Below are 26,557 nucleotides of genomic sequence, written 5' to 3' on the forward strand. Positions count from 1 at the left end.
GAGGTGGTGGTGGGCAAAGGTGGTGGTGGGCGAAGGTGGTGGTGGGCGGAGGTGGTGGTGGGCGAAGGTGGTGGTGGGCGGAGGTGGTGGTGGGCGAAGGTGGTGGTGGGCGGAGGTGGTGGTGGGCGGAGGTGGTGGTGGGCGGAGGTGGTGGTGGGCGGAGGTGGTGGTGGGCGAAGGTGGTGGTGGGCGAAGGTGGTGGTGGGCGGAGGTGGTGGTGGGCGGAGGTGGGCGAAGGTGGTGGTGGGCGAAGGTGGTGGTGGGCGGAGGTGGTGGTGGGCGGAGGTGGTGGTGGGCGAAGGTGGTGGTGGGCGAAGGTGGTGGTGGGCGAAGGTGGTGTGGGCGAAGGTGGTGGTGGGCGGAGGTGGTGGTGGGCGAAGGTGGTGGTGGGCGGAGGTGGTGGTGGGCAAAGGTGGTGGTTGGGCGAAGGTGGTGGTGGTGGTGGTGTGGTGGTGGGCGAAGGTGGTGGTGGGCAAAGGTGGTGGTGGGCGAAGGTGGTGGTGTGGTGGTGGTGTGGTGGTGGGCGAAGGTGGTGGTGGGCAAAGGTGGTGGTGGTGGTGGTGGTGGTGGTGGGCGAAGGTGGTGGTGGGCAAAGGTGGTGGTGGGCGAAGGTGGTGGTGGGCGAAGGTGGTGGTGGGCAAAGGTGGTGGTGGTGGTGGTGGTGGGCGAAGGTGGTGGTGGGCGAAGGTGGTGGTGGGCAAAGGTGGTGGTGGTGGTGGTGGGCGAGGTGGTGGTGGGCAAAGGTGGTGGTGGGCAAAGGTGGTGGTGGGCGAAGGTGGTGGTGGGCGGAGGTGGTGGTGGGCGAAGGTGGTGGTGGGCGGAGGTGGTGGTGGGCAAAGGTGGTGGTGGGCGAAGGTGGTGGTGGTGGTGGTGGTGGGCGAAGGTGGTGGTGGGCAAAGGTGGTGGTGGGCGAAGGTGGTGGTGGGCGAAGGTGGTGGTGGGCAAAGGTGGTGGTGGTGGTGGTGGTGGTGGTGGGCGAAGGTGGTGGTGGGCAAAGGTGGTGGTGGTGGTGGTGGTGGTGGTGGGCGAAGGTGGTGGTGGGCAAAGGTGGTGGTGGGCGAAGGTGGTGGTGGGCGAAGGTGGTGGTGGGCAAAGGTGGTGGTGGTGGTGGTGGGCGAAGGTGGTGGTGGGCGGAGGTGGTGGTGGGCAAAGGTGGTGGTGGGCGAAGGTGGTGGTGGTGGTGGGCGAAGGTGGTGGTGGGCAAAGGTGGTGGTGGGCGGAGGTGGTGGTGGGCGGAGGTGGTGGTGGGCGAAGGTGGTGGTGGTGGTGGGCGGAGGTGGTGGTGGGCGAAGGTGGTGGTGGGCGAAGGTGGTGGTGGTGGTGGGCAAAGGTGGTGGTGGGCGAAGGTGGTGGTGGTGGTGGGCGAAGGTGGTGGTGGTGGTGGGCGAAGGTGGTGGTGGGCGAAGGTGGTGGTGGGCGGAGGTGGTGGTGGGCGGAGGTGGTGGTGGGCGAAGGTGGTGGTGGGCGAAGGTGGTGGTGGGCGGAGGTGGTGGTGGGCGGAGGTGGTGGTGGGCGAAGGTGGTGGTGGGCGGAGGTGGTGTTGGGCAAAGGTGGTGGTGGGCGGAGGCGGTGGTGGGCGGAGGCGGTGGTGGGCGAAGGCGGTGGTGGGCGAAGGCGGTGGTGGGCGGAGGCGGTGGTGGGCGGAGGCGGTGGTGGGCGGAGGCGGTGGTGGGCGGAGGCGGTGGTGGGCGGAGGCGGTGGTGGGCAAAGGTGGCGGTGGTGGGCGAAGGCGGTGGTGGGCGGAGGCGGTGGTGGGCGGAGGCGGTGGTGGGCGGAGGCGGTGGTGGGCGGAGGTGGCACTCAAATCTCAGCCGGGGAACGAGACGACCCCGGCGCCCCTCGAGCGGGTCCCCCCCCCCGCCCGTCTCTCTCTCACCTCCAGCCACGGCGATCGGCGCCCGCGCGCAGTAGCGCCACCTCCTGTCAGAGTCCACGTCGGCCGTGATGCCGCACCTGGGGGGCTCATGGGGGGGGTGGAGGGCACGGGGGGGGGGGGGTGGAGGGCACGGGGGGGGGGTGGAGGGCACGGGGGGGGGGGGGTGGAGGGCACGGGGGGGGGGGGGTGGAGGGCACGGGGGGGGGGGTGGAGGGCACGGGGGGGGGGGGGGTGGAGGGCACGGGGGGGGGGGGGGTGGAGGGCACGGGGGGGGGGGGTGGAGGGCACGAGGGGGGGGGGGTGGAGGGCACGGGGGGGGGGGGTGGAGGGCACGGGGGGGGGGGGTGGAGGGCACGGGGGGGGGGGGGTGGAGGGCACGGGGGGGGGGGGTGGAGGGCACGGGGGGGGGGGTGGAGGGCACGGGGGGGGGAGTTGCGCCTGATCAGCGGGGGTGATCGTCTCGCTGCGCCCACGGAGTCTTTCAGTGTCCCCGTCTCAGCGACGAGATTCGCAGGCTCCGCTCCCCTCCCTCGGGCTTGTCCCACTCTGTCGCCAGTCCAACGGCGATCTGTTGCCGCTCTGAACCGCATCATCGTCATTGTGACTCCTTGGTTCTCTCGTGGTGTTGTTGTTATCGCTCTCATTCACGACTGAGAGTCACTCCGCTGGGCAGCGCGCACACCCCAGCGGCGACACGGCCTCCACGCTGCTGTGGAACTCGCGCAGGCCAAAGTGAATGGTTGTAAATGAGATGTTTAACGCGAGTCTCTTCTAACACTACAACAGACTGCCATGTTGTTGATTCGCTACGACAAAACAACATTAGGCCATTAAAAAGTTGTTTCTTTCCATGTCCGATCTCGCGGCGCCGTGGGGAAGATTGTAATGAATAATCTTGTAATTAATAATGTTCAGATCAATTCCGCGGGCTAAGTCATTGAGCGAATTTACTAACAACGCGCAATCAGTGGCGACACTTCATTGGTGTCCGCTTTTATTTCAGTCGCCTTCTGTCGCATCACAGCGCTGCCCCGCGCTATCGGAGGCCTCTCTCACTGAGCCCCGGGATGGGGTTTTGACTTCTGCTTCGTCCAGGATTCTGCTGTGAGAAGGGATTGTTTGACCAAATGTGAGCTCCCTCGCACGTGGGAGAGAGGGGTGCTGCGTGGGGTGCTGTGCTGCGTGGTGTGCTGCGTGGGGTGCTGCGTGGTGTGCTGCGTGGGGTGCTGTGCTGCGTGGTGTGCTGCGTGCTGTGCTGCGTGGGGTGATGCGTGGGGTGCTGTGCTGCGTGGGGTGCTGCGTGGGGTGCTGCGTGATGTGCTGCGTGCTGTGCTGCGTGGGGTTCTGTGCTGCGTGGGGTGCTGCGTGGTGTGCTGCGTGGTGTGCTGTGTGGTGTGCTGTGTGCTGTGCTGTGTGGTGTGTTGTACTGCGTGGGGTGCTGCGTGGTGTGCTGTGTGTTGTACTGCCTGCGTGGTGTGCTGTGTGGTGTGTGTTGTACTGAGTGGTGTGTTGTACTGCGTGGTGTGCTGTGTGTTGTACTGTGTGCTGTACTGCGTGGTGTGTTGTGGTGTGTTGTACTGCGTGGTGTGCTGTACTGCGTGGTGTACTGCGTGGTGTGCTGTGTGGTGTTCTGTGTGCTGTACTGCGTGGTGTGCTGTGTGGTGTGCTGTGTGGTGTTCTGTGCTGTGTGCTGTACTGCGTGGTGTGCTGTGTGGTGTACTGCGTGGTGTGCTGTACTGCGTGGTGTGCTGTGTGGTGTGCTGTGTGGTGTTCTGTGTGGTGTGCTGTACTGCGTGGTGTGCTGTGTGCTGTACTGCGTGGTGTGCTGTGTGGTGTGCTGTGTGGTGTTCTGTGTGGTGTGCTGTACTGCGTGGTGTGCTGTGTGCTGTACTGCGTGGTGTGCTGCGTGGTATGTGGGTGCTGTGTGGTGTTCTGTGTGGTGTTCTGTACTGCGCTGTGTGCTGTACTGCGTGGTGTGCTGCGTGGTGTGTTGTGTGTTGTACTGCGTGGTGTGTTGTGTGTTGTACTGCATGGTGTGTTGTGTGTTGTACCGCGTGGTGTGCTGCGTGGTGTGTTGTGTGTTGTACTGCGTGGTGTGTTGTGTGTTGTACTGCATGGTGTGTTGTGTGTTGTACTGCGTGGTGTGCTGTGTGGTGTGTTGTGTGTTGTACTGCGTGGTGTGTTGTGTGTTGTACTGCGTGGTGTGTTGTGTGCTGTACTGCGTGGTGTGCTGTACTGCGTGGTGTGCTGCGTGGTGTGTTGTGTGTTGTACTGCGTGGTGTGTGGGTGCTGTGTGCTGTGTGTTGTGCTGCGTGGTGTGTTGTACTGCGTGGTGTGTGGGTGCTGTACTGCGTGGTGTGCTGCGTGGTGTGTTGTGTGTTGTACTGCGTGGTGTGTGGGTGCTGCGTGGTGTGTTGTGTGTTGTACTGCGTGGTGTGTGGGTGCTGTACTGCGTGGTGTGCTGCGTGGTGTGTTGTGTGTTGTACTGCGTGGTGTGCTGTGCTGCGTGGTGTGCTGCGTGCTGTGCTGCGTGGGGTGATGCGTGGGGTGCTGTGCTGCGTGGGGTGCTGCGTGGGGTGCTGCGTGATGTGCTGCGTGCTGTGCTGCGTGGGGTTCTGTGCTGCGTGGGGTGCTGCGTGGTGTGCTGCGTGGTGTGCTGTGTGGTGTGCTGTGTGCTGTGCTGTGTGGTGTGTTGTACTGCGTGGGGTGCTGCGTGGTGTGCTGTGTGTTGTACTGCCTGCATGGTGTGCTGTGTGCTGTGTGGTGTGTGTTGTACTGAGTGGTGTGTTGTACTGCGTGGTGTGCTGTGTGTTGTACTGTGTGCTGTACTGCGTGGTGTGCTGTGGTGTGTTGTACTGCGTGGTGTGCTGTACTGCGTGGTGTACTGCGTGGTGTGCTGTGTGGTGTTCTGTGCTGTGTGCTGTACTGCGTGGTGTGCTGTGTGGTGTACTGCGTGGTGTGCTGTGTGCTGTACTGCGTGGTGTGCTGTGTGGTGTGCTGTGTGGTGTTCTGTGTGGTGTGCTGTACTGCGTGGTGTGCTGTGTGCTGTACTGCGTGGTGTGCTGTGTGGTGTGCTGTGTGGTGTTCTGTGTGGTGTGCTGTACTGCGTGGTGTGCTGTGTGCTGTACTGCGTGGTGTGCTGCGTGGTATGTGGGTGCTGTGTGGTGTTCTGTGTGGTGTGCTGTACTGCGCTGTGTGCTGTACTGCGTGGTGTGCTGCGTGGTGTGTTGTGTGTTGTACTGCGTGGTGTGTTGTGTGTTGTACTGCATGGTGTGTTGTGTGTTGTACTGCGTGGTGTGCTGCGTGGTGTGTTGTGTGTTGTACTGCGTGGTGTGTTGTGTGTTGTACTGCATGGTGTGTTGTGTGTTGTACTGCGTGGTGTGCTGCGTGGTGTGTTGTGTGTTGTACTGCGTGGTGTGTTGTGTGTTGTACTGCGTGGTGTGTTGTGTGCTGTACTGCGTGGTGTGCTGTACTGCGTGGTGTGCTGCGTGGTGTGTTGTGTGTTGTACTGCGTGGTGTGTGGGTGCTGTGTGCTGTGTGTTGTGCTGCGTGGTGTGTTGTGTGTTGTACTGCGTGGTGTGTGGGTGCTGTACTGCGTGGTGTGCTGCGTGGTGTGTTGTGTGTTGTACTGCGTGGTGTGTGGGTGCTGCGTGGTGTGTTGTGTGTTGTACTGCGTGGTGTGTGGGTGCTGTACTGCGTGGTGTGCTGCGTGGTGTGTTGTGTGTTGTACTGCGTGGTGTGCTGTGTGTTGTACTGCGTGGTGTGTGGGTGCTGCGTGGTGTGTTGTGTGTTGTACTGCGTGGTGTGTGGGTGCTGCGTGGTGTGTTGTGTGCTGTACTGCGTGGTGTGCTGTGTGTTGTACTGCGTGGTGTGTTGTGTGTTGTACTGCGTGGTGTGTGGGTGGTGTACTGCGTGGTGTGCTGCGTGGTGTGTTGCTTGTTGTACTGCGTGGTGTGTGGGTGCTGCGTGGTGTGTTGTGTGTTGTACTGCGTGGTGTGTGGGTGCTGCGTGGTGTGTTGTGTGCTGTACTGCGTGGTGTGTTGTGTGTTGTACTGCGTGGTGTGTTGTGTGCTGTACTGCGTGGTGTGTTGTGTGTTGTACTGCGTGGTGTGTTGTGTGTTGTACTGCGTGGTGTGTGGGTGCTGTACTGCGTGGTGTGTTGTGTGCTGTACTGCGTGGTGTGTTGTGTGTTGTGCTGCGTGGTGTGTTGTGTGTTGTACTGCGTGGTGTGTTGTGTGCTGTACTGCGTGGTGTGTTGTGTGTTGTACTGCGTGGTGTGTTGTGTGTTGTACTGCGTGGTGTGTTGTGTGCTGTACTGCGTGGTGTGTTGTGTGCTGTACTGCGTGGTGTGTTGTGTGCTGTACTGCGTGGTGTGTTGTGTGTTGTGCTGCGTGGTGTGTTGTGTGTTGTACTGCGTGGTGTGTGGGTGCTGTACTGCGTGGTGTGTTGTGTGCTGTACTGCGTAGTGTGTTGTGTGTTGTGCTGCGTGGTGTGTGGGTGCTGTACTGCGTGGTGTGTTGTGTGTTGTACTGCGTGGTGTGTTGTGTGTTGTACTGCGTGGTGTGTTGTGTGCTGTACTGCGTGGTGTGTTGTGTGCTGTACTGCGTGGTGTGTTGTGTGTTGTGCTGCGTGGTGTGTTGTGTGCTGTACTGTGTGGTGTGCTGTGTGTTGTACTGCGTGGTGTGTTGTGTGCTGTACTGCGTGGTGTGTTGTGTGCTGTACTGCGTAGTGTGCTGTGTGTGTACTGCGTGGTGTGTTGTGTGTTGTGCTGCGTGGTGTGTTGTGTGCTGTACTGCGTGGTGTGCTGTGTGTTGTACTGCGTGGTGTGTTGTGTGCTGTACTGCGTGGTGTGTTGTGTGCTGTACTGCGTGGTGTGTTGTGTGTTGTGCTGCGTGGTGTGTTGTGTGCTGTACTGCGTGGTGTGCTGTGTGTTGTACTGCGTGGTGTGTTGTGTGCTGTACTGCGTGGTGTGTTGTGTGCTGTACTGCGTGGTGTGCTGTGTGTTGTACTGCGTGGTGTGTTGTGTGCTGTACTGCGTGGTGTGCTGTGTGTTGTACTGCGTGGTGTGTTGTGTGCTGTACTGCGTGGTGTGCTGTGTGTTGTACTGCGTGGTGTGTTGTGTGCTGTACTGCGTGGTGTGTTGTGTGTTGTACTGCGTGGTGTGTTGTGTGCTGTACTGCGTGGTGTGTTGTGTGCTGTACTGCGTGGTGTGCTGTGTGCTGTACTGCGTGGTATGTTGTGTGTTGTACTGCGTGGTGTGTTGTGTGCTGTACTGCGTGGTGTGCTGTGTGCTGTACTGCGTGGTGTGCTGTGTGTTGTACTGCATGGTGTGTTGTGTGCTGTACTGCGTGGTGTGTTGTGTGTTGTACTGCGTGGTGTGCTGTGTGCTGTACTGCGTGGTATGTTGTGTGTTGTACTGCGTGGTGTGTTGTGTGCTGTACTGCGTGGTGTGCTGTGTGCTGTACTGCGTGGTGTGCTGTGTGTTGTACTGCGTGGTGTGTTGTGTGCTGTACTGCGTGGTGTGTTGTGTGTTGTACTGCGTGGTGTGCTGTGTGCTGTACTGCGTGGTATGTTGTGTGTTGTACTGCGTGGTGTGTTGTGTGTTGTGCTGCCCACCACTGGAGGCCCAGCGTGTCCTGCAGACACTCGAGGTGCGACTCGTTCCGGTAGACGAACGGGAAGTGGCACACGGCCGTGCCATCCGTCGACTGCTTCACGCCGGCTTCACACACACGTGCAGGCAAATACAAAGGTCCCCCGGTGTAGCCCACACAAGGCTGTTGGGGCAAGTGCTGTGAGCGAGTAGCGACTATGAAGGCCGGCGGTGGGTGGCCAGCACCTAGCCCGGCCGCCTTTGTCTCCCAACTCCTCTTGTTTTACACACACCGCACCAGGTACTCATCTGAGGTTGAATCAACCTAGAGGAGGCCCAGGACAAGTTCAGATAAATCGTCACAGGTGATGGTCGTGAGCGGGAATAGAACTCGGATCCACCACCGGTTTCGTCGAGGCAGCGCGCGAACCGCTACGCTCGACCGCTCCGCACGCTCGCGCACGCTCCGCACGCGTGCAGTGGTAGCCAATCGCAGGCAAGCAGCTCGTGCGTTCATCGTGCGGCTTGCGTCGTGGCTACGGCCGCTGCTGGCCGCGAGCACCCCACCGCAATGCGGAGCGTGACTCTCACGGCATGCAGCTGGCAGGGAGGGCGCTAACTCACCGGGAGGAGGTGCCACCAGCACCGACCGCTGGACCTGCAGGGCACGGACAGATGGGCAACATGTGGTAACTCGACATGCAGCAGCCAATGTGACCATGATTCAGAGTTGATGTTTGGGTTACCTGGCCGTGTCACTAAGACCCTCCAGCACCCGATACAGCCAAACTAATGATCAAACTAATGATCAAACTAATGATAGTCACGCGGTTTACAAGCGTGTAACGACGCACCCGAATATAATTATCATTGTTTCAGCTCACACACTCGCACAAAACAAAGATTCCCCGTGTAGCCTTAACAGGCTGTAGGGGCAAGTGCTGTTAGCGAGCACCTATGAAGGCCGGCACGGCACACGAGGGGGTGGGTGGCCAACACCACACCTGGCCGCCTTTGTCTCCCTAGTGACGATGTTTACACATCGCACCAGGTACTCATTTGAGGCTGAGTCAATCTAGGGGAGGCCCAGGACCAGTTCAGATAATCATCACTGGTGTTGGCCGTGAGTGGGAATCGAACCCGGGTCGCCAGGTTCATAGCGCGGCGCTAACCGCACTCGCACACACTCACACACTCACTCACTGACCCATTCACTCACACACACCCAATCACTGACCCACTCACTCACACACCCAATCACTGACCCACTCACTCACACACACTCACACACCCACTCACTGTCCCACACACTCACCCACACATACACTGTGTAGCAGACTGTGTGCCACCCTGCCTGCGTGTGGTATGCTGTGTTGCATGCTGCCTGCGTATGGGCACGCTGTGCCACACCGATGGGACATTCAATATTTACTCAAGATTGGGGGACAATGTCGCAATCCCTGCGGAAGATCCACATTCTAGACGTGCGCTGAATCGAGTCCAAAATCAACGGATACCCCAAAGCAGTGGCGCCCCCCAATCATCATCATCATCATCAATCACCCGACTGAAGGCGATGGCAGCGATGCGAGCGTGCAGGCGGTGCAACTGCGCCAGGGGGCTCCACGCAATCCCAGCTCTAACATCGAGACAGAAATCAAGCCCGAAATAACAATGGTGAACTCGTAACGCGCGCAGAGTTCGCTCTTTGCTCTCCGAAAGAGGGGGGGGGGGGCGACTCCTCGGGGACGCGTGGAACAGCAACCACGGACGAGGAGCAGGAAGGCAGGAGCAGCAGAAGCCACAATGTGGAGAGGAGCCGGCACTACCAACAACTGACCAAGCTCTGCGGTCCTCTTATATAGGAAGATGTTATCGACCAATTAATGAGAGTTTATGTGTGTGGAGGGGGGGGGGGAACCGGAGCACTCAGAGAAAACCCGAAGCGTATAGAGGGGGAAACACTGTTGACTACACAATCCGCAAAGCCATCACCCCAACCGTGAGGAAGTAGCCATCTGAAGATCCAATTAAAACCATCACCTTACCTTACATAGCAGGTATAACCAAAAAGATTTCCAAAATCTTGAACAAACACAAGATCCAGGTCCGATTGAACACAATGCATAAAATTTGTGACCTGATCCCATCTGTGAAGGACAAGATTCCTGACATGCAATATCCCAGCGTCTACAAACTAAGCTGTATCTGCGGCAGCAGTTACATTGGGGAAACTAAACGACATGTCTTGGACCGTGTTCGTGAACATATGGTAGATCTGAAACATGGTAGGATCAATACTTCTGCCGTGGCTGATCATTGTTTTAATGTGGCTGGCTCACACGAAATTTATTTATCTAAGACAATGGTACTTTGCAAGCCTACTGGCTATCAACAAAGATTCGTTCACGAAGCCATCCATTAATACAGACACAATTTCAACCGAGACGACGGTTTTAAACTCAGCAATCATTGGAAAGATGTCATCAACCACTTTGGGTCATGCCTTGATTTGTTTTTCTTGTCAACCTCTGCCATCAACAGTGTGGATGTGTGTAGCGAGGTGCAATGCCCCCCCCCCCCCCCCCATCTCTACCCCCCCTCTCCCTGCTCCCCTTCTCTCTCCCCCTGTCTCTGCCCCCTCCCCCCATTGTCTGCTCCTACATTGGCGCTGGCTGACTGGCTGCCCCGCCCATGCGGTTTGCGCTGCACAAGCTCTCCTCCTCCTCCCGACTCCCCCATTGTTTTTCTCCTGCATTAGCGTGTTGCTTGCTGCGCGTCTCTTTCAACCGCCCACTCACTTTGGAACCCTTATCAGCAGTTGCATTTGGAGGCTTGTCCCCTCTTGTGTTGCGACCGAAACGTCGTGGATTTTTTGCTTTTATTATTTTCAATTTATTTTTAAGTTAAAGAAATATTTTTGTTGTGGGTTTTTTGAATTTATTATTTTCAATTTCTTATTTTATTATTTAAATTTTGTATTTCAAATTTTGTTTTGTTTTCTATCCACGTGACTACCGAAAGAACCAAGAATCAAGGAAACTGTGTCCCACACAAATGGAGCAGATGGAGATTAGTCCACACTTTTTTCTGTACCGCCGCCTCCTGGCAAGCCAGGGTACGGCTCCTCCCCGACGCCCACGGCGAGAAAGGGAGTTTCACAACGTCCAGCACATCCAGCACATCCAGCACATCCAGCACATTCAGCACATTCAGCACATCCAGCACATCCAGCACGTCCAGCACATCCAGCACATCCAGCACATCCAGCACATCCAGCACAACCAGCACATCCAGCACAACCAGCACATCCAGCACATCCAGCACATCCAGCACATCCAGCACAACCAGCACATCCAGCACATCCAGCACATCCAGCACAACCAGCACAACCAGCACATCCAGCACATCCAGCACATCCAGCACATCCAGCACATCCAGCACAACCAGCACAACCAGCACAACCAGCACATCCAGCACATCCAGGACATCCAGGACATCCACCACATCCAGCACGTCCAGCACGTCCAGCACGTCCAGCACGTCCAGCACATCCAGCACGTCCAGCACATCCAGCACATCCAGTACATCCAGCACATCCAGCACATCCAGCACATCCAGTACATCCAGCACAACCAGCACATCCAGCACATCCAGTACAGGCAACACATCCAGCACATCCAGCACATCCAGCACATCCAGCACATCCAGCACAACCAGCACATCCAGCACAACCAGCACATCCAGCACAACCAGCACATCCAGCACATCCAGTACAGGCAACACATCCAGCACATCCACCACATCCAGCACATCCAGCACAGGCAACACATCCAGCACAACCAGCACATCCAGTACATCCAGTACAACCAGCACATCCAGCACATCCAGCACATCCACCACATCCACCACATCCAGTACATCCACCACATCCAGTACAACCAGCACAGGCAACACATCCAGCACATCCAGCACATCCAGCACATCCAGTACATCCAGTACATCCAACACATCCAGCACAGGCAACACAGGCAGTACAGCCAGTACAGCTAATTCAGCCAGTACAGCGAGTAGAGCCAGGACAGCCACCACACCCAACAGCCAGCACAGCCATTAGAGCCAGGACAGCCAAAAGCAGCGAACACAGCTAACAAAGCCAGTACAGCCAGTAGAGCTAACACAGAAAGTACAGTCAACACCGTCGGTACAGCCAACACAGACAGGTCAGCCAGAACAGCCAACACAGCTAGGACAGTTCGCATAGCCAGCCAGCACAGCCAGCTGAGCACACAGGTGATGTGGAGGTGGTGCGCAGCCCCTCCCTCACCTGAGGCTGGGGGCAGACACCTGGGCTGACGAGCCAGGAGAGGAGCCCCGGGAACATCCACAACCCTACCACAGTCCGCATCGTCGCACTTGTCTGCCTTCGAGTGCTGCCGCTACGCTGCAGATTGTGCAGGGTTACACAATCTATCAATCAATAAACGACGAGAATGCATGTGTGTAATTTTTGTGTGTGTGTCTAATAGTTATGTGTGTGTGTGCCAGCGTGTGTGTATGTCTATGTCCAGTAAAACAACCCCCTACCTCTTCTTCTTGGTTCTTTCGGTAAAGTCACGTAGAAGGGAAGTAATAAAATTATAAAAATAAAACATAATAAAATAATTCTCACGACGTTTCGGCCACAACGCAAGCAGCCGTCCTCAGGTGAAGAACATGTCTGTCGATAAGACAGAGTCTAAATGGCACGTGGTGCCGGACGGGCAACGCTGTCGTGGACAGTGCTGTGGGGGGGAGGGCCAATTCCGATTGGCTTTTCCCCTCATGGCGTCTGTGACCACCACAGCAGCTAAATGGGGGCTCTGGATGGGTGCAAGGGGCCGGTAACCCCTCCACCTTCAATCAAACTACCACTAGACTACAACCGAAAATTTTAATTAACAAGCTTGTGCCAGAGGCCCCGGGGGGACAGGCGTCTATGACGTCTCCTGGCCAAACCCCATTTGGCGGAGCCAGGAGATTGAATCTTTACCCTCGGGGCTCCTCCAGAAACAACAAAAAGCCACTATGGATGGCCAACCAGATGTTGAGGAGTGGTGGTCGTGGTTACTTATGCCCCCACCGAAGATGAACATCCATGGAGGGATGCAGGCTAGGCCGATGAGTCAGATGCTTTCTATGACCTTCTGTCACAGGTGCTGGCTAAAGTGGCCCATCGGGATAAAGTAATCTTGTTGGGTGACTTCAATGCCTAGTTGGTTAGCATTTCTGTGAAGTCCTGGGGGAGGGGAAATCCCTCCACATGGTAAAATCGTGGGACAAAGTGGGGATGACCCTGCTGAGGCTGCGTTGCCTCAAATATTGGAAGAAGTCACCCCCTGTAAGTGGCTGTATGAGGTGCCATCTGTTGAGGAAGTACTGAAGGTGATCCAGAGTCTGAGACTAGGAAAGGCACCGGGCAAAGATGATCTCCCAAGCTAAATGCTAAGAGAGGGTGGCGTTTGTGCACAGACTGCCTACATGACATCATAACAGCAGTCTGCAGCACTGGATAGGTTCCGCAGGACTGGAAGGATGCCCTGGTGGTCCCCATCTTTAGGAAGGGAGACCGCACAGACTGTAACAACTACAGGGGAATCTCACTCCACAGTGTGCCGGGAAAGGTCCTGGCAAGGAATATTCAACACCGCCTTGCCAGGCCCGCTGAGGAGAGGCTTGTGGAGCCCCAATGTGGTTTCAGGAAAGGGCGGTCCTGCACAGATGCCATATTTTCTGTCCGTTTGCTATAGCAGAGGTGTAGGGAATTCCAACAAGACCTACATCTCTGCTTATTGACCTGGTCAAGGCCTATGATACCATCAGTAAGCCTGGGCTCTGGGTTGTTCTTCGTGCTCCCTGACCCGCTGCTCACGATCATTAAGGATCTTCATGATGCTGAGCGGGCCCAGGTAAAACTACGTGGCCGGGAGTCGGAGCAATTCCTTGCTCAACTTTGGGGTGCGACAGGGATGTCCTCTGGCTCCAACATTATTTAACATCTATTTCGACCACGTAGTTCATGAAGCCTTCAGTAGCTGTATCGGAGGAATTTCCATCTGGTACAGTTACAATGGGAGGCTGATCGATGCCCAGGTGCGGTCAAGGGATGGCTCCTTATTGGTTAACTACATTATTGATGCCGATGACCTGGTAATTGCGGCTCACTCAGAGGAGTTGGAGGCGCTGCTGCTGAAACTGGAGTGTGCCACTAAGAGGTGGGTCCTTACCATCAGTCCCACCAAAACGAAGCACCTGCCTGGGTATTTTGTACCATCGGGCACTCCACCCCCACAACTCCCAATCGGTGATGGGGCAGTTGTGGAAAAAGTGGAGAGTTTCTCATACCTGGGCAGTGTGCTCATGACCGGCTCCGGTGTAACAGCAGAGGTCTCACTCCGAATCAGTCGAGCGGCATTATCTTTTCATCGGTTGCGTAACGCTGTGTGGAAGCTACCTGGTCTATCACTCCGCAAGAAGCTTCAGGTCTTCTCGGACACGGTCATTCCCTCCTTTCTCTACGCTTGCGAAATGTGGATCCCCCTAATGGAACATCTTCGCCGGTTAGAAGCATTTAGGCTGGCCTGCCTAGGATCCATCCTGGGTTTAACCAGGCGGGATTGTGAGGAGCTCACAAATCCTTGAAAGATGTGGACAAAGTCCCATTGGTGAACTCCTCCGGCAGGCAAGGTTGCATTGGCTGGGTCATGTAGCCCGCATGCCCAGCCACCGCATGCTTAAACAGCTTTTGTTCGGCCGGATCGAGGGGGCTAAGCGGGCACGGCACGGGCTAGAGAAGAGATGGAGTGATGTTGTACAGGAGGACGTGGAGGAGGCTCGTGAAGGACGCTACTGGGCAGTTGGAGGCAGTCACCCTCCAACAACAACGGAGGGCGGAGCGATGCTCACAACAACGAGCGAAGCGCCAGGCGGATAAAACACAGCAAGTTGGCAAAGTTGGGGGCCCAGGTGGTGCATCGGCCGGTCATCTCAGTCAACTCGTGGCACCTGGGTCTGCCTCTTCACCTCCCAGCAGGCGATCGACACTTCACGGTGGGCTTAAAGTGCACATAGCCTGGCACAAGTGCCGTGGTGACGTTACAGCCACTTTGTGGCGAATGGCGGCTGCTGTTGTTGTAGTTGGGAGGCAGTATGAGGAGGCAGCTGCCCTCGGTGCCGCGAGCTGGTACTGTAAACACTAAAAAATATACAATGCACGCACTTGATTTGAAGCTTTCGTGACTGCAGGAATCCATACTCTCTGGTTCTTTCGGTAAAGTCACGTAAATAGAAAAAATTATAAAAGAAAACACAACGTTTCAGTCGCAACACAAGTGTCCGTCATCAGTTGAGAAAAATGATGTGCTGTTGTGGCTTTATATAGGCACGGAAGGGGGGGGGGAGTTTTGTCAATTCGTGGCTGTAGGAGTTCCTACCAATAGCTTTGCTACTAAAACCAACAAAATCATCAGTAATTCGACTTCCGTAATCGAATGCACCAAACAGCTCTCTCTAAAACCTTCAGCTGCTAGACCATCCCAGATTTTACGGCCTTCCAAAAATCCATAAAGAGGGTACTCCACTCCGTCCTATCGTATCCACCATTAACTCACCCACTTACAGACTGGCACGATTTCTGTCTGAGACTGCTTCCCTTCACGGGAAGACCGCCTCAGCTCTACTTAATTCGGCCCACATGGTTTCACTAATCAAGGACATATCACTGTCCCCTAGGCCGTAAGGTGAACTAGGAAAAAGTGGCAAAAAATTATTTTCGTTCCCACACCTGGGAACTACTTTTTAAATGAAATTTTTCATAGACAAAACCATTTTCGACTTTATGTTAAAAGTTCTCCGCAAAATACCCTGCAGTTTTTTTTCAAAATCCATAAATGTATATAATTGTGAATTGGAAAAAACGAAAATCTTATGCTGCTGGTTTTGTTTGTAACTTTATTTATATACATTTAGCAACACCAAATATCTCTCAAACTGACACTTATACATGTACCTAAACACTTGAGACAGGTTTTGCTGCATTATATACTCAAGTGTGAATGTAGACCATGAAATATGGCACATTTGTAGAAAATATGCTTCAACTTCACGGATTGGCACTAAGCAAAATTAAACATAAACATTTTAAATTTAGCAAAACTGTGATGTTTTGTACATCAAAATTTTCAGTAGGTACTGTGTAATCACAAAAATATACAAATATAAGCACACTTTGGCCCAAGTTGGCTGAAATGACTCGAAATGCTACACTGTCCCCTTGTTTTGGAATGCTGCCAATTTGTTTTTACAATTCTACCACAGATTCTTTACAGTTCAAAATCACCTTAAATTATAATACAGCGCATATTCACTCATCGGTATCATCCCTATCACTATCAGAGCCATCATCCCATGTAGGTCTTTCTTCTGTTTCCTGTGAAACATTTGCACAATTTTGGCACTGACATAAATCAGTACAAGACAGTCTTGCAGACATACAGGAACATTTTCCAGTCTCACATTTGCTATGCTTGCAACTGCATTGGACTGCCTGCAACACACTTTCAGGGGCAGGATTTCTAGTCATCCAGGTCACTGTTAACTCACCATCCTCGAGGTGCCATCCATTGCCAACGGGTGAAGGGGCACACATTATACCTTTCAGAGAATGTCTCATTATGGCTGCTTGGTAGTTTGCCCCTTTTGCAGTGTTGGTACAGGGCGTCACTTGTCGGGGGCATGGATAGTTCTGGAAAAGCTGACTGGCCATACAGGTGGCACACATATGTGCAAAGTAGCTCAAAGGTAGACTGGTCTAGGTTAAAACTGCTACCCAGATTTGTAAAAGCAGTTAGATATTCCTCTTTCTCACAAGCAACAGAAAATGCCTTTCTTTTGCCTTTGCCATAAAAGGCACTTGTAGAGTCACAACCTGAGAAGGTATGGATCCCAATAAGTGCCGAACAGACACTTGTGCCAAGAGCTGACGACACCTTAGCTAAGTCAATGAGCCTTGTTTTGTTGCCAACCACCGTGAAAAAATAAAACCTACATGGTAAATCTGGCTGCAGACTTAAAGCAATCACTGCCACATCAGTATCAGGGCTTTTGATGACTACAGTTTGATGTTCCTGTGCAGCATGTTGTGCATGTAAAAACACCCTGGTGTCACATTCCTCATGATCACATGTCAGATCTTCAACAGCACTGAGAGTATGTAAACCCTCCATTACAGTCACGCAGTGACACAGGTCTCCATGTGCTATGTACAAGCTTAAGTCCTTTCCCACAGTGGTAAGATCAGCCTCTCGCCACACAACATAGAGGAATTCTGCCAGTGCTTCTTTGTTTGTTTCATCTGATAGAAACTTTTTCCATTGTGTTGGTGTCTTCTGATCCCATCCATAAATTTTCACCAGTTGTGTACCACCAGCTCTACGTGACCTTTCTAGGTTGTTAATACTCATTTTCGGATACTGGTCAATCACAAAGTCTATCCGTGTACAGTTGTGTTTCAGAGCAAGTTTGACTATGTACTGCAGTATGGTCTCTGCAAGCTCTCCAAAGGTACTTAGTATTGACCGAATGGCTTGAATGACTGCCATGCCATCAAAGAGAATAGCTCCATCTGTCGGAACTTTGTCAACTAAACAGTCTCCACCTTTGGTTTCCAATAAATCCAAAAGAGCTGATTTGTTTGTTTTAGCAAGTGAACCATCAGCACTGGCTAAAGGATATGACACAGTTTCCAAGGAGTAAGACAGAATTTCCCGCAGGTCAAATTTTCTACTTTAACCTATGACGAGTAATCTGGAGAATAGTTTCTTGTCGGCACGTAGAATCACTTCCTTGCCTGCTGCAGATTTCTTCTTTGTCTTTGCTTGGTCACTATAGGTCTTCAGTTTTTTGTATTATGATGGGAGCAAATATGTCAACTGATGGTGATAACAGTCTTTGGTCCATAAACTCTTTGACAGCATTTTCCCCCTTTTCCGGAGCTGCGAGCAAATCCCACATGATTTCTTCAGCTGCTACTGTCCCAGAGCTAAGACACACAATGCCATCTTGGTGTGTGTCAAAAGGATTCAGCATGAAATCCAGGGTGGAAATTATTCTGGTCACAGCCCTTTCATCAGCATGAATTCGTGTGCTGTCAAGGTCTTTTCGTTTCCTTATATCGGGAGATTTACCTGCCATTGCCTAACATTGTCTTGCTATGGCAGCCCTTTCATGTTGTGACAATATCCAGCGATATACTGCAGCCCGATTCTGTGTTAACCCTGTCCAGCCACCCTTTGTCTTGAAATCTCTGTTGCATGTTTTCTCAATGGCCTGGTCACAAGCAATCGAGGCAAATCCATGGACACTTTGACGTTGGACAGTCCACTGGCCTTTAATACTGAGCTCACTGTCGCAAGAAGGATGTGTGAGGGGCAAATTGATCATTTCCAGCCAGTAAGAAGATAAATACCTAGCATAATTTACACGATCGTACGCAAAAAACCATGTCATCGTCAAGCGCACTGTTGACAGGTGAAGCTGCCAATCCGATTCTCGTGTTGCTCTCCCAAATAGAAAGAGTATCTGTACCATGTCGATGTATGAACTCCAGAAGGCAAACGTTGGGTTTTCTGCACTTCTTCTTTTAACAAAGTCTTCATATTTCGAACACATTTTGTCAAATATCTCATTTGCACACAAAACAACCATTGTTCTGTCCGGGAATGCCCATTTGATCTCATTGATGACATCCAGACACTCATATCTCTCCGCTTGTGGCAGAGAATCTAAGAATGTGAGAAGTCTCATGCGTTGCAGACTCTCATACAGAAGTTTGTGTGCCCTCATGCTGCGGTTGTAATGATGACCACTGATCACTCCATTGATGGATCCTGGGGCAACAACTTTGGACTCAATGAGTATGTCTTGCAGTCCTGCATCTCCAAACCTTTTTCCTAGAATGCTCAGGTAGGACATGCATGTGTGAAATTCACTGAGTCTAATCACTTTACGCTGAGTAAAGTCATCATCTTTCCAACGGATTTGCTGAGCTTTGGCATATATAGCTTTGTCAAAAACTAACACTATATGGTCCAGTTCTAGCTGATTATAAATGTGGACACTTCGCTTCAGAATTGTGTTTACTGTTGACATCTCTGTCGGTGAAGCCTCAATGACTGGAAGATAATACAGTGCTGACTTTTGCAGAGTGCCATCACCTTGAAGTAATGTATGTAAACCTGTCCAGCTTGGTATTGTGCATCTTTCAGCATCTATGGACTTTACAAAAACATATGTCAGTTCAGTTTGTACAGCAGACACCGTGTTCAATTTGTATGTGTCCGCCTGTAATGGAACACTTTCCTGATTAAACAAGTTCTGTGGTCCTTGTCTATTAGACTGATGGTACTGTTCGACAGGGATGCTAGGGGGTACTTTCAATGAGGGTTTTCCCTTCTGTAGTGGTTGTCTGTTTGTTGTTGACACAGGTTCAACTACAGAACTTTGCAGCATAATCCCATTTGTGTGGTGGGTAGTTCCATGACCTGACAGTGTCTTCTCCCCAAAGTCAATATTGTCCCACACAAGTACTGTAGGAACCTTCTTTGAGCATCCCTTTGGTATTTTGTCTCTGCCCTCTACTAGTTGAAGTTGGGCAAGGCTAGTGTCTAGACTGACAACTGTGTCCCATGCTGCACAATGTCCTAGTCTATTTAGAAGTGACACAATTTGTGATGAACCTGTTAAATGGCGAACCGTTAGATCAAGACACAATGATTTAGGGGTCTGCCTCCGACCCTTAGATGCAAGATACACAATATCTTGACAGATAGATATCACTTTTAGGTTCAAATCTGGAATGTCAACATAATGGGCCAGTGTTGGGTCCTCAGTTGCACCAATAATCCAGGAAATCAGATTGTACAGTTCAATTGGAATGACAGATTTTGCCTCGCTCACATTTAGGTAATCTGATGTGGGTGGCCACAGGCATTTCATACCGGGAGAGTCACACAGATGCATCTTTAATATTAATGCTGCACTGTAAAGTGTCCTCGTGTCCTCTGCAGTATTGATGGAGGCCATTGAACTTGGTCTTTGTGGACCAGCTTTTGCACTAGCCCTGTTTTCACAGTCACTTTCGCTAGTTACCTCAGTTGACTCTGTTGTTTCTGTACCTGATGGATGAGGTAGCCTATCAGCTTATCTGCAGACAATGTCTGAACAAAAACCATCTCACTTATGTTGCGCTTCTTGGGGGAGTGAAACACCAGCTGGGAGAAATCACGGGCCAACCTCCTACTTTTGAAATGTGAAAATGTGAGGGAATTATTAATTAATATTTATTAATAGAAAATATTGCTAACTCACTGTTCTTCTGAGGTCACAGTAACTGATGCACTAGACTTTGTCAAGAACCTGGTGTACTGTCTATAACAGGACTTGTGGTATCGCACCTCCAGAGACAAACAGTCTTTGTCTCGAATATGCACAAGAATGCTAGTGTCTTCCTTCATCTCAGCAGCTTTCAGCAAATTGCCTGTAAATAAATAAATAAAAACTAATTCAACTAATAAAAAACTGTGTTAAGAGTTAAACAATATTGAGTGTTCTGTCTATAGCTGTATGCAAAACAATGCAAATCTGTCTCTGACTGTAAAATAAACATTACATAAATTATGTAATTGTAATTGAAAGTTAGCCATGGTACCCAGCATAAGGGAATAAAAGTTCAAACGTGTGTTTGTGTGTGTGCTTTGTTTTTACCTACCTGCTGACAACGTTTCTGCCTGTGAAAGATGGTCCTTCTGGCGTTTGCCTCCCACAGTAATGTACTTGTCCGTTTGCTTACAAATTATGCACAAGGCAGAAAGCACAGGACCAGCACAAGCTACAGGCAGGCCAATCCTGGACCTAAGTTTTTTTGCGGGACAATCAACTGCAGCGATACTAACGTTACTACCCGATGGCACAGACTGGCTTTGATCTTGAGCTTCAGGACGCGGTGTGGCCCTTTTCTCGGCCGCATCCAAGCGCTTTTTGTCAATTAAACGCCTGTAGCAAGTGGAGTGAAACCCAGCGTCTTCGGGAACATTGTCAAACTCGATTTCTAGACAATATTTGTATGTTTCTGCTATTCTCCGATTCTCACCTTGCAAAAAAAGCCACCGTTTGACGCAGTTTCTGAATGTATCCCACCGTGTGCGTGTAAAATCCTTTGTTTCTTCTTTCTTTATGGACGTGAGATGCATGTAGCATTGTTTAAAATACTTTTTACGGACTTTTGAAGGAGGTCTGGCCGTAATTTCCTCCTCTTCACTACTCGATATTGACAACAAGGGCGCAGACATCTTGGACTAATGTTTACCTCTCGTCCCAAAAAAGCGGCCACCTTATTGGTCTAGCGGGAAGCACGTGACGATTGTTCCGCGAAGCCTCATCACTGATGATCAAAATATGATTAGGCGAGGAAAGAAATATTGCCGACTTTAATCAGTAATAAAAAATAAACTGCAGTATTAGACATGGAGAACTTTTATTTTCACGCCCAAAAACAATAGATCTTTTTATTAGAATGAAAATAATTTAGTGCCCCATATATGGGAACGGGATTAAACGTAAAATGTCTTCACCTTACAGCCTACCCGGAGGATTTGCTTGTCAGTTTCGATGTAGTCTCCCTCTTCACCAAGGTACCTGATACTATCGCAATCATTGAAGACCTAGTCCAACAGGGATTGGATCCTGATGTACCTTCGTTGGTAAGGCACTGCCTTACCAACACTTACTTCACCTGGAATGGTACTTTCTACAAACATAATGAAGGTACCCCAATGGGCTCTTCCTAGGGGTAGCAAACATTCTCATGGAGAAATTTGAGGCAGATGCCATCCAGACATCCACCCGACATCCGTCCTTGTGGAAGAGATACATAGGTGACACGTTCGTCATTTGGCCACATGGCCGGATGGCACTATACCAATTTCTCAACCACATCAATTCCATATACCCATCTATCAAATTCATCATGGAAGTGGAAAATGATGGCAAGCTACCATTCCTAGATGTTTAGATCGACTAGAGACCTGATGGCTCGTTGGGAAACTCTGTCTATAGGAAAGCCACCCACACGGATTCCTATATAAAGCCTGACTCCCACCACCATCCAGCCCAGAAAAATTCCCTAATCAAAACATTACACCATAGGGCCCGTTGTATCTCTGACCAGCACCACCTAGCCAGTGAGCTTGAACACGTATGCCAGGCTCTCAGGAGGAATGGATATTCTGACCGCACAATCCGCAAAGCTGCATCCCCAACCATGGATAGAGAACCATCTGAGGACCCAATAAAAACCATTACCTTACCATACATAGCAGGGGTTACCAAAAGGATTGCCACAATCTTGAACAAACACAAGATCCAAGTTCGGTTCAATACAGTACACAAAATCCGTGATCTTATCCCATCGGTGAAGGATTCGATTCCGGACATGCAATGTCCTAGTGTCTATAAGCTGAGTTGTGTCTGCGGCAGCAGTTTCAGTTTCAACACTCGCTCACACACAGCTCACTCACACACACAGCTCACTCACACACACAGCTCACTCACACACACAGCTCACTCACACTCAATCACACACAGCTCATTCACTCACACACACAGCTCACTCACTCACACGCAGCTCACCCACACACACAGCTCACTCACACACACAGCTCACTCACACACACAGCTCACTCACACACACAGCTCACTCACACTCAATCACACACAGCTCATTCACTCACACACACAGCTCACTCACTCACACGCAGCTCACCCACACACACAGCTCACTCACACACACAGCTCACTCACACACACAGCTCACTCACACACACAGCTCACTCACACACACAGCTCACTCACACACACAGCTCACTCACTCACACGCAGCTCACCCACACACACAGCTCACTCACACACACAGCTCACTCACACACAGCTCACTCACACACACAGCTCACTTACACACACAGCTCACTCACACACACAGCTCACTCACACACACAGCTCACTCACACACACAGCTCACTCACTCACACAGCTCACTCACACACACAGCTCACTCACTCACACGCAGCTCACTCACTCACACGCAGCTCACCCACACACACAGCTCACTCACTCACACGCAGCTCACCCACACACACAGCTCACTCACACACACAGCTCACTCACACACAGCTCACTCACACACACAGCTCACTTACACACACAGCTCACTCACACACACAGCTCACTCACACACACAGCTCACTCACACACACAGCTCACTCACTCACACAGCTCACTCACACACACAGCTCACTCACTCACACGCAGCTCACTCACACACACAGCTCACTCACACACACAGCTCACTCACACACACAGCTCACTCACTCACACACACAGCTCACTCCCTCACACACACAGCTCACTCACACACACAGCTCACTCACTCACACGCAGCTCACTCACACACACAGCTCACTCACTCACACGCAGCTCACCCACACACACAGCTCACTCACACACGCAGCTCACTCACACACACAGCTCACTCACACACACAGCTCACTCACACACACAGCTCACTCACACACAGCTCACTCACACACACAGCTCACTCACACACACAGCTCACTCACACTCAATCACACACAGCTCATTCACACACACACAGCTCACTCACACTCAATCACACACAGCTCACTCACACACACAGCTCACTCACACTCAATCACACACAGCTCACTCACACACACAGCTCACTCACACACACAGCTCACTCACACACACAGCTCACTCACACACACAGCTCACTCACACTCAATCACACACAGCTCACTCACACACACAGCTCACTCACACACACAGCTCACTCACACTCACAGCTCACTCACACACACAGCTCACTCACACACGCAGCTCACCCACACACACAGCTCACTCACACACACAGCTCACTCACACACACAGCTCACTCACACACACAGCTCACTCACACACACAGCTCACTCACACACACAGCTCACTCAATCACACACAGCTCACTCACACACACAGCTCACTCACACACACAGTTCACTCACACTCAATCACACACAGCTCACTCACACACACAGCTCACACACACAGCTCACTCACACACACAGCTCACTCACACACACAGCTCACACACACAGCTCACTCACACACACGCAGCTCACTCACACACACAGCTCACCCACACACACAGCTCACTCACACACACAGCTCACTCAATCACACACAGCTCACTCACACACACAGCTCACTCACACACACAGTTCACTCACACTCAATCACACACAGCTCACTCACACACACAGCTCACACACACAGCTCACTCACACACACAGCTCACACACACAGCTCACTCACACACACGCAGCTCACTCACACACACAGCTCACCCACACACACAGCTCACTCACACACACAGCTCACTCAATCACACACAGCTCACTCACACACACAGCTCACTCACACACACAGTTCACTCACACTCAATCACACACATCTCACTCACACACACAGCTCACTAACACACACAGCTCACTCACACACACAGCTCACTCACACACACAGCTCACTCACACACACAGCTCACACACACAGCTCACTCACACACACGCAGCTCACTCACACACACAGCTCACCCACACACACAGCTCACTCACACACACAGCTCACTCACACACACGCAGCTCACTCACACACACAGCTCACACACACAGCTCACTCACTCACACGCAGCTCACACGCCGCCGCTGGCCGCCATCATGATGCGAGGAGTTACATTTGTGAAACGAAGCGACGTGTCTCAGACCGGGTTTGTGAATTTCAAACACGGCAGAAGCAACACCTCGGCGGTGACGGATCATTGTTTCAACGCTGTGGGCACACGTGACATTTTCTCCGAGACCAAGGTGCTCTTCAAACCCTCGGGCCACCATCAGAGATTTGTTCATGAAGCCATCCAGATATACAAACACAGACAAAGCTTTCATCGAGAAGATGGATTTAAATTGAGCAATCATTGGAAGGATGTGATCAATCGAGTCAAGTTTTAACTGCTATGATTTTCACTCACCCACCCGTGTGTCTTGGTGTCCCATTACTAATTCAAGTTCATTTACTTGCTCATTTCTCCAGCCCCACGCGTCCCTGCACGCCACAAACCCTCCCCCCTCTCCACCGTGAACTCTTATAGCCACGACTCGACAAACTCCTTCACCCCCCCCCCCCCCCGTGCCTATATAAAGCCACAACAGCAGCTTGTTTTTCTGACCTGAAGACCGAAACGTCGTGTCTTCTTTTATAATTTTTTCTATCAACGTGACTTTACCGAAAGAACCAGAGAGAATGCACGCACTGTACTACATGTCGGAGCAATGCCACATAACGACTCGGTCGTGGTATTACGGTGGGCCGGACCATATCCTGGATCCCGTAATCCGCGGCGCATCAAGAGATGTTTAGTCCCGCAATCAGGGTTGCGATTTGCGCACCAATTTCCGCAAACATGCTGTTTTCGACCGCATTTCGCGGTAGTTTCTGTGACCCTCTTCCGCACAAATTTCCGCAATTTGCGGTGATTCCTGGGAAGACTTCCGCAAATCGTGACTTCGATTCCCGCCTATACCGGTGCCGTACTCGCGCGGTTGGCGCACATATCTCGCGTCTACCCACTTGCCTCTGCCGTAGCTACTCTATACCTCCTGCAAATAAATACACTTTACTGCTAACGATAATAGCTCATAACATCACACACAGATTCAAAAATGAGCAGCACCCCCACCACCAAGAGCAAGCCTATCGTCCTCGAGCGCTGGTTCCTCGGCCGCCTGTGCCTCATGTACGACGAGGAGAAAAGCGCCTTCTTCTGCACCACGTGCTCTGCCGCCGGGCCGAGGTCGTGCATCTTCCACAAGGGCAACAAAGGATATACCCCGGGCGTCTCGGGCAAGTTTTCCCTCGACCGCATCGTCGACCATGGCGACAGCATCGGCCACCTCAAGGCCGCCGAGACGCTCCGAGCGAAGTCGGCCTTGGAGTTGGCCTTCCAGCGCAGCGGCGAGCAGGAGCAGAAGAGCATGGGCGCGGCGGCCGGCGAGTCGGGCGCCGCCGACTACACGCTCTGGCATTCGCACGCGCTGCGGTGCGGCTACTTCATTGCCAAGCACAGTCTGCCCTACTCGATGATGGAGCACATCTGCGGCCTCGTGCAGACCAGCATCAACTCGTATGCGAGGAAGCAGGCCTTCTCCACTGCCAGCGGCACCTACGGCTCATACTGCTCGCGCGACAGCGCAGTCGACATGGTGGAGATCTGCAGCACGTCCATCTTGGAGAAGACCGTGCACGAGATGCGCGAGGCCAAGTTCTTCTCGATCAGCTGCGACGAGAGCACGGACGTGGCATCTAGCAAGAACGCCGTCGTCATGGGCCGCTACGTATACTGCAACGCCATTTGCATCCGCATGCTCGGCGTCGTCTCCCTCTCGAGCGGCAGCGCCAAGGCCGTCTTCGACGCCATCATTGAGCTGCTCGATGGCCGCGGCCTCGACATCGAGGACCTCATCGCCTTCGCGAGCGACGGTGCATCCGTCATGACGGCCTGCAACACGGGCGTCGCCGCCCGCCTCAAGTCAGTAGTTCCACGTTTGGTTTCGGCACATTGCCCAGCGCACCGTGCTGCTCTTGCGGCAGAAGACGCTGAGAGCGAGTACGAGGAGGAGCGCATGCTCGTCGTCGCGGGCATCTACAACTACTTCAAGAGGTCGCTCCCGCGCAAGGAGCTGCTCAGCGCGGCCATGGACAAGCTCGGGGCCCCGCACCTCAAGCTGCTCCTCGGCGGGTTCACGCGCTGGCTCTCGCGCGGGCAGTCGTTGCACAACATGCACCGCCTCGCCCAGTCCGTGGCCGAGGTCCTCGCGGACGACACGAGCTCCGTCGCCGCCGCCAAGTACTACAGCTACTTGCGCTGCGTGGCCTACCACGTC

At 52.7% G+C, this 26,557-nt stretch overlaps 1 protein-coding gene across 1 annotated transcript in view; it reads right to left on the reverse strand.

Annotated features, from left to right (window-relative positions):
• LOC133355209 (urokinase-type plasminogen activator-like) overlaps nucleotides 1-11,928 on the reverse strand; it is a 31,639-nt gene extending 19,711 nt beyond the window's left edge. The window contains exons 1-4 of the mRNA XM_061572569.1: nucleotides 11,797-11,928; nucleotides 8,094-8,127; nucleotides 7,493-7,598; nucleotides 1,877-1,953 (exon numbers count right to left, since the gene is read on the reverse strand). Coding sequence (XP_061428553.1) covers nucleotides 1,877-1,953; nucleotides 7,493-7,598; nucleotides 8,094-8,127; nucleotides 11,797-11,877 — 298 coding nt within the window. The 5' untranslated portion in view covers nucleotides 11,878-11,928. The remainder of the gene's footprint in view (nucleotides 1-1,876; nucleotides 1,954-7,492; nucleotides 7,599-8,093; nucleotides 8,128-11,796) is intronic.
• Between the last annotated feature and the right edge of the window lie 14,629 nt (nucleotides 11,929-26,557).

The sequence above is a fragment of the Lethenteron reissneri genome, chromosome 50 (genome assembly GCF_015708825.2).
Source record: "Lethenteron reissneri isolate LAM-NWPU_2019-01 chromosome 50, ASM1570882v1, whole genome shotgun sequence".
Classification (NCBI taxonomy): domain Eukaryota; kingdom Metazoa; phylum Chordata; class Hyperoartia; order Petromyzontiformes; family Petromyzontidae; genus Lethenteron; species Lethenteron reissneri.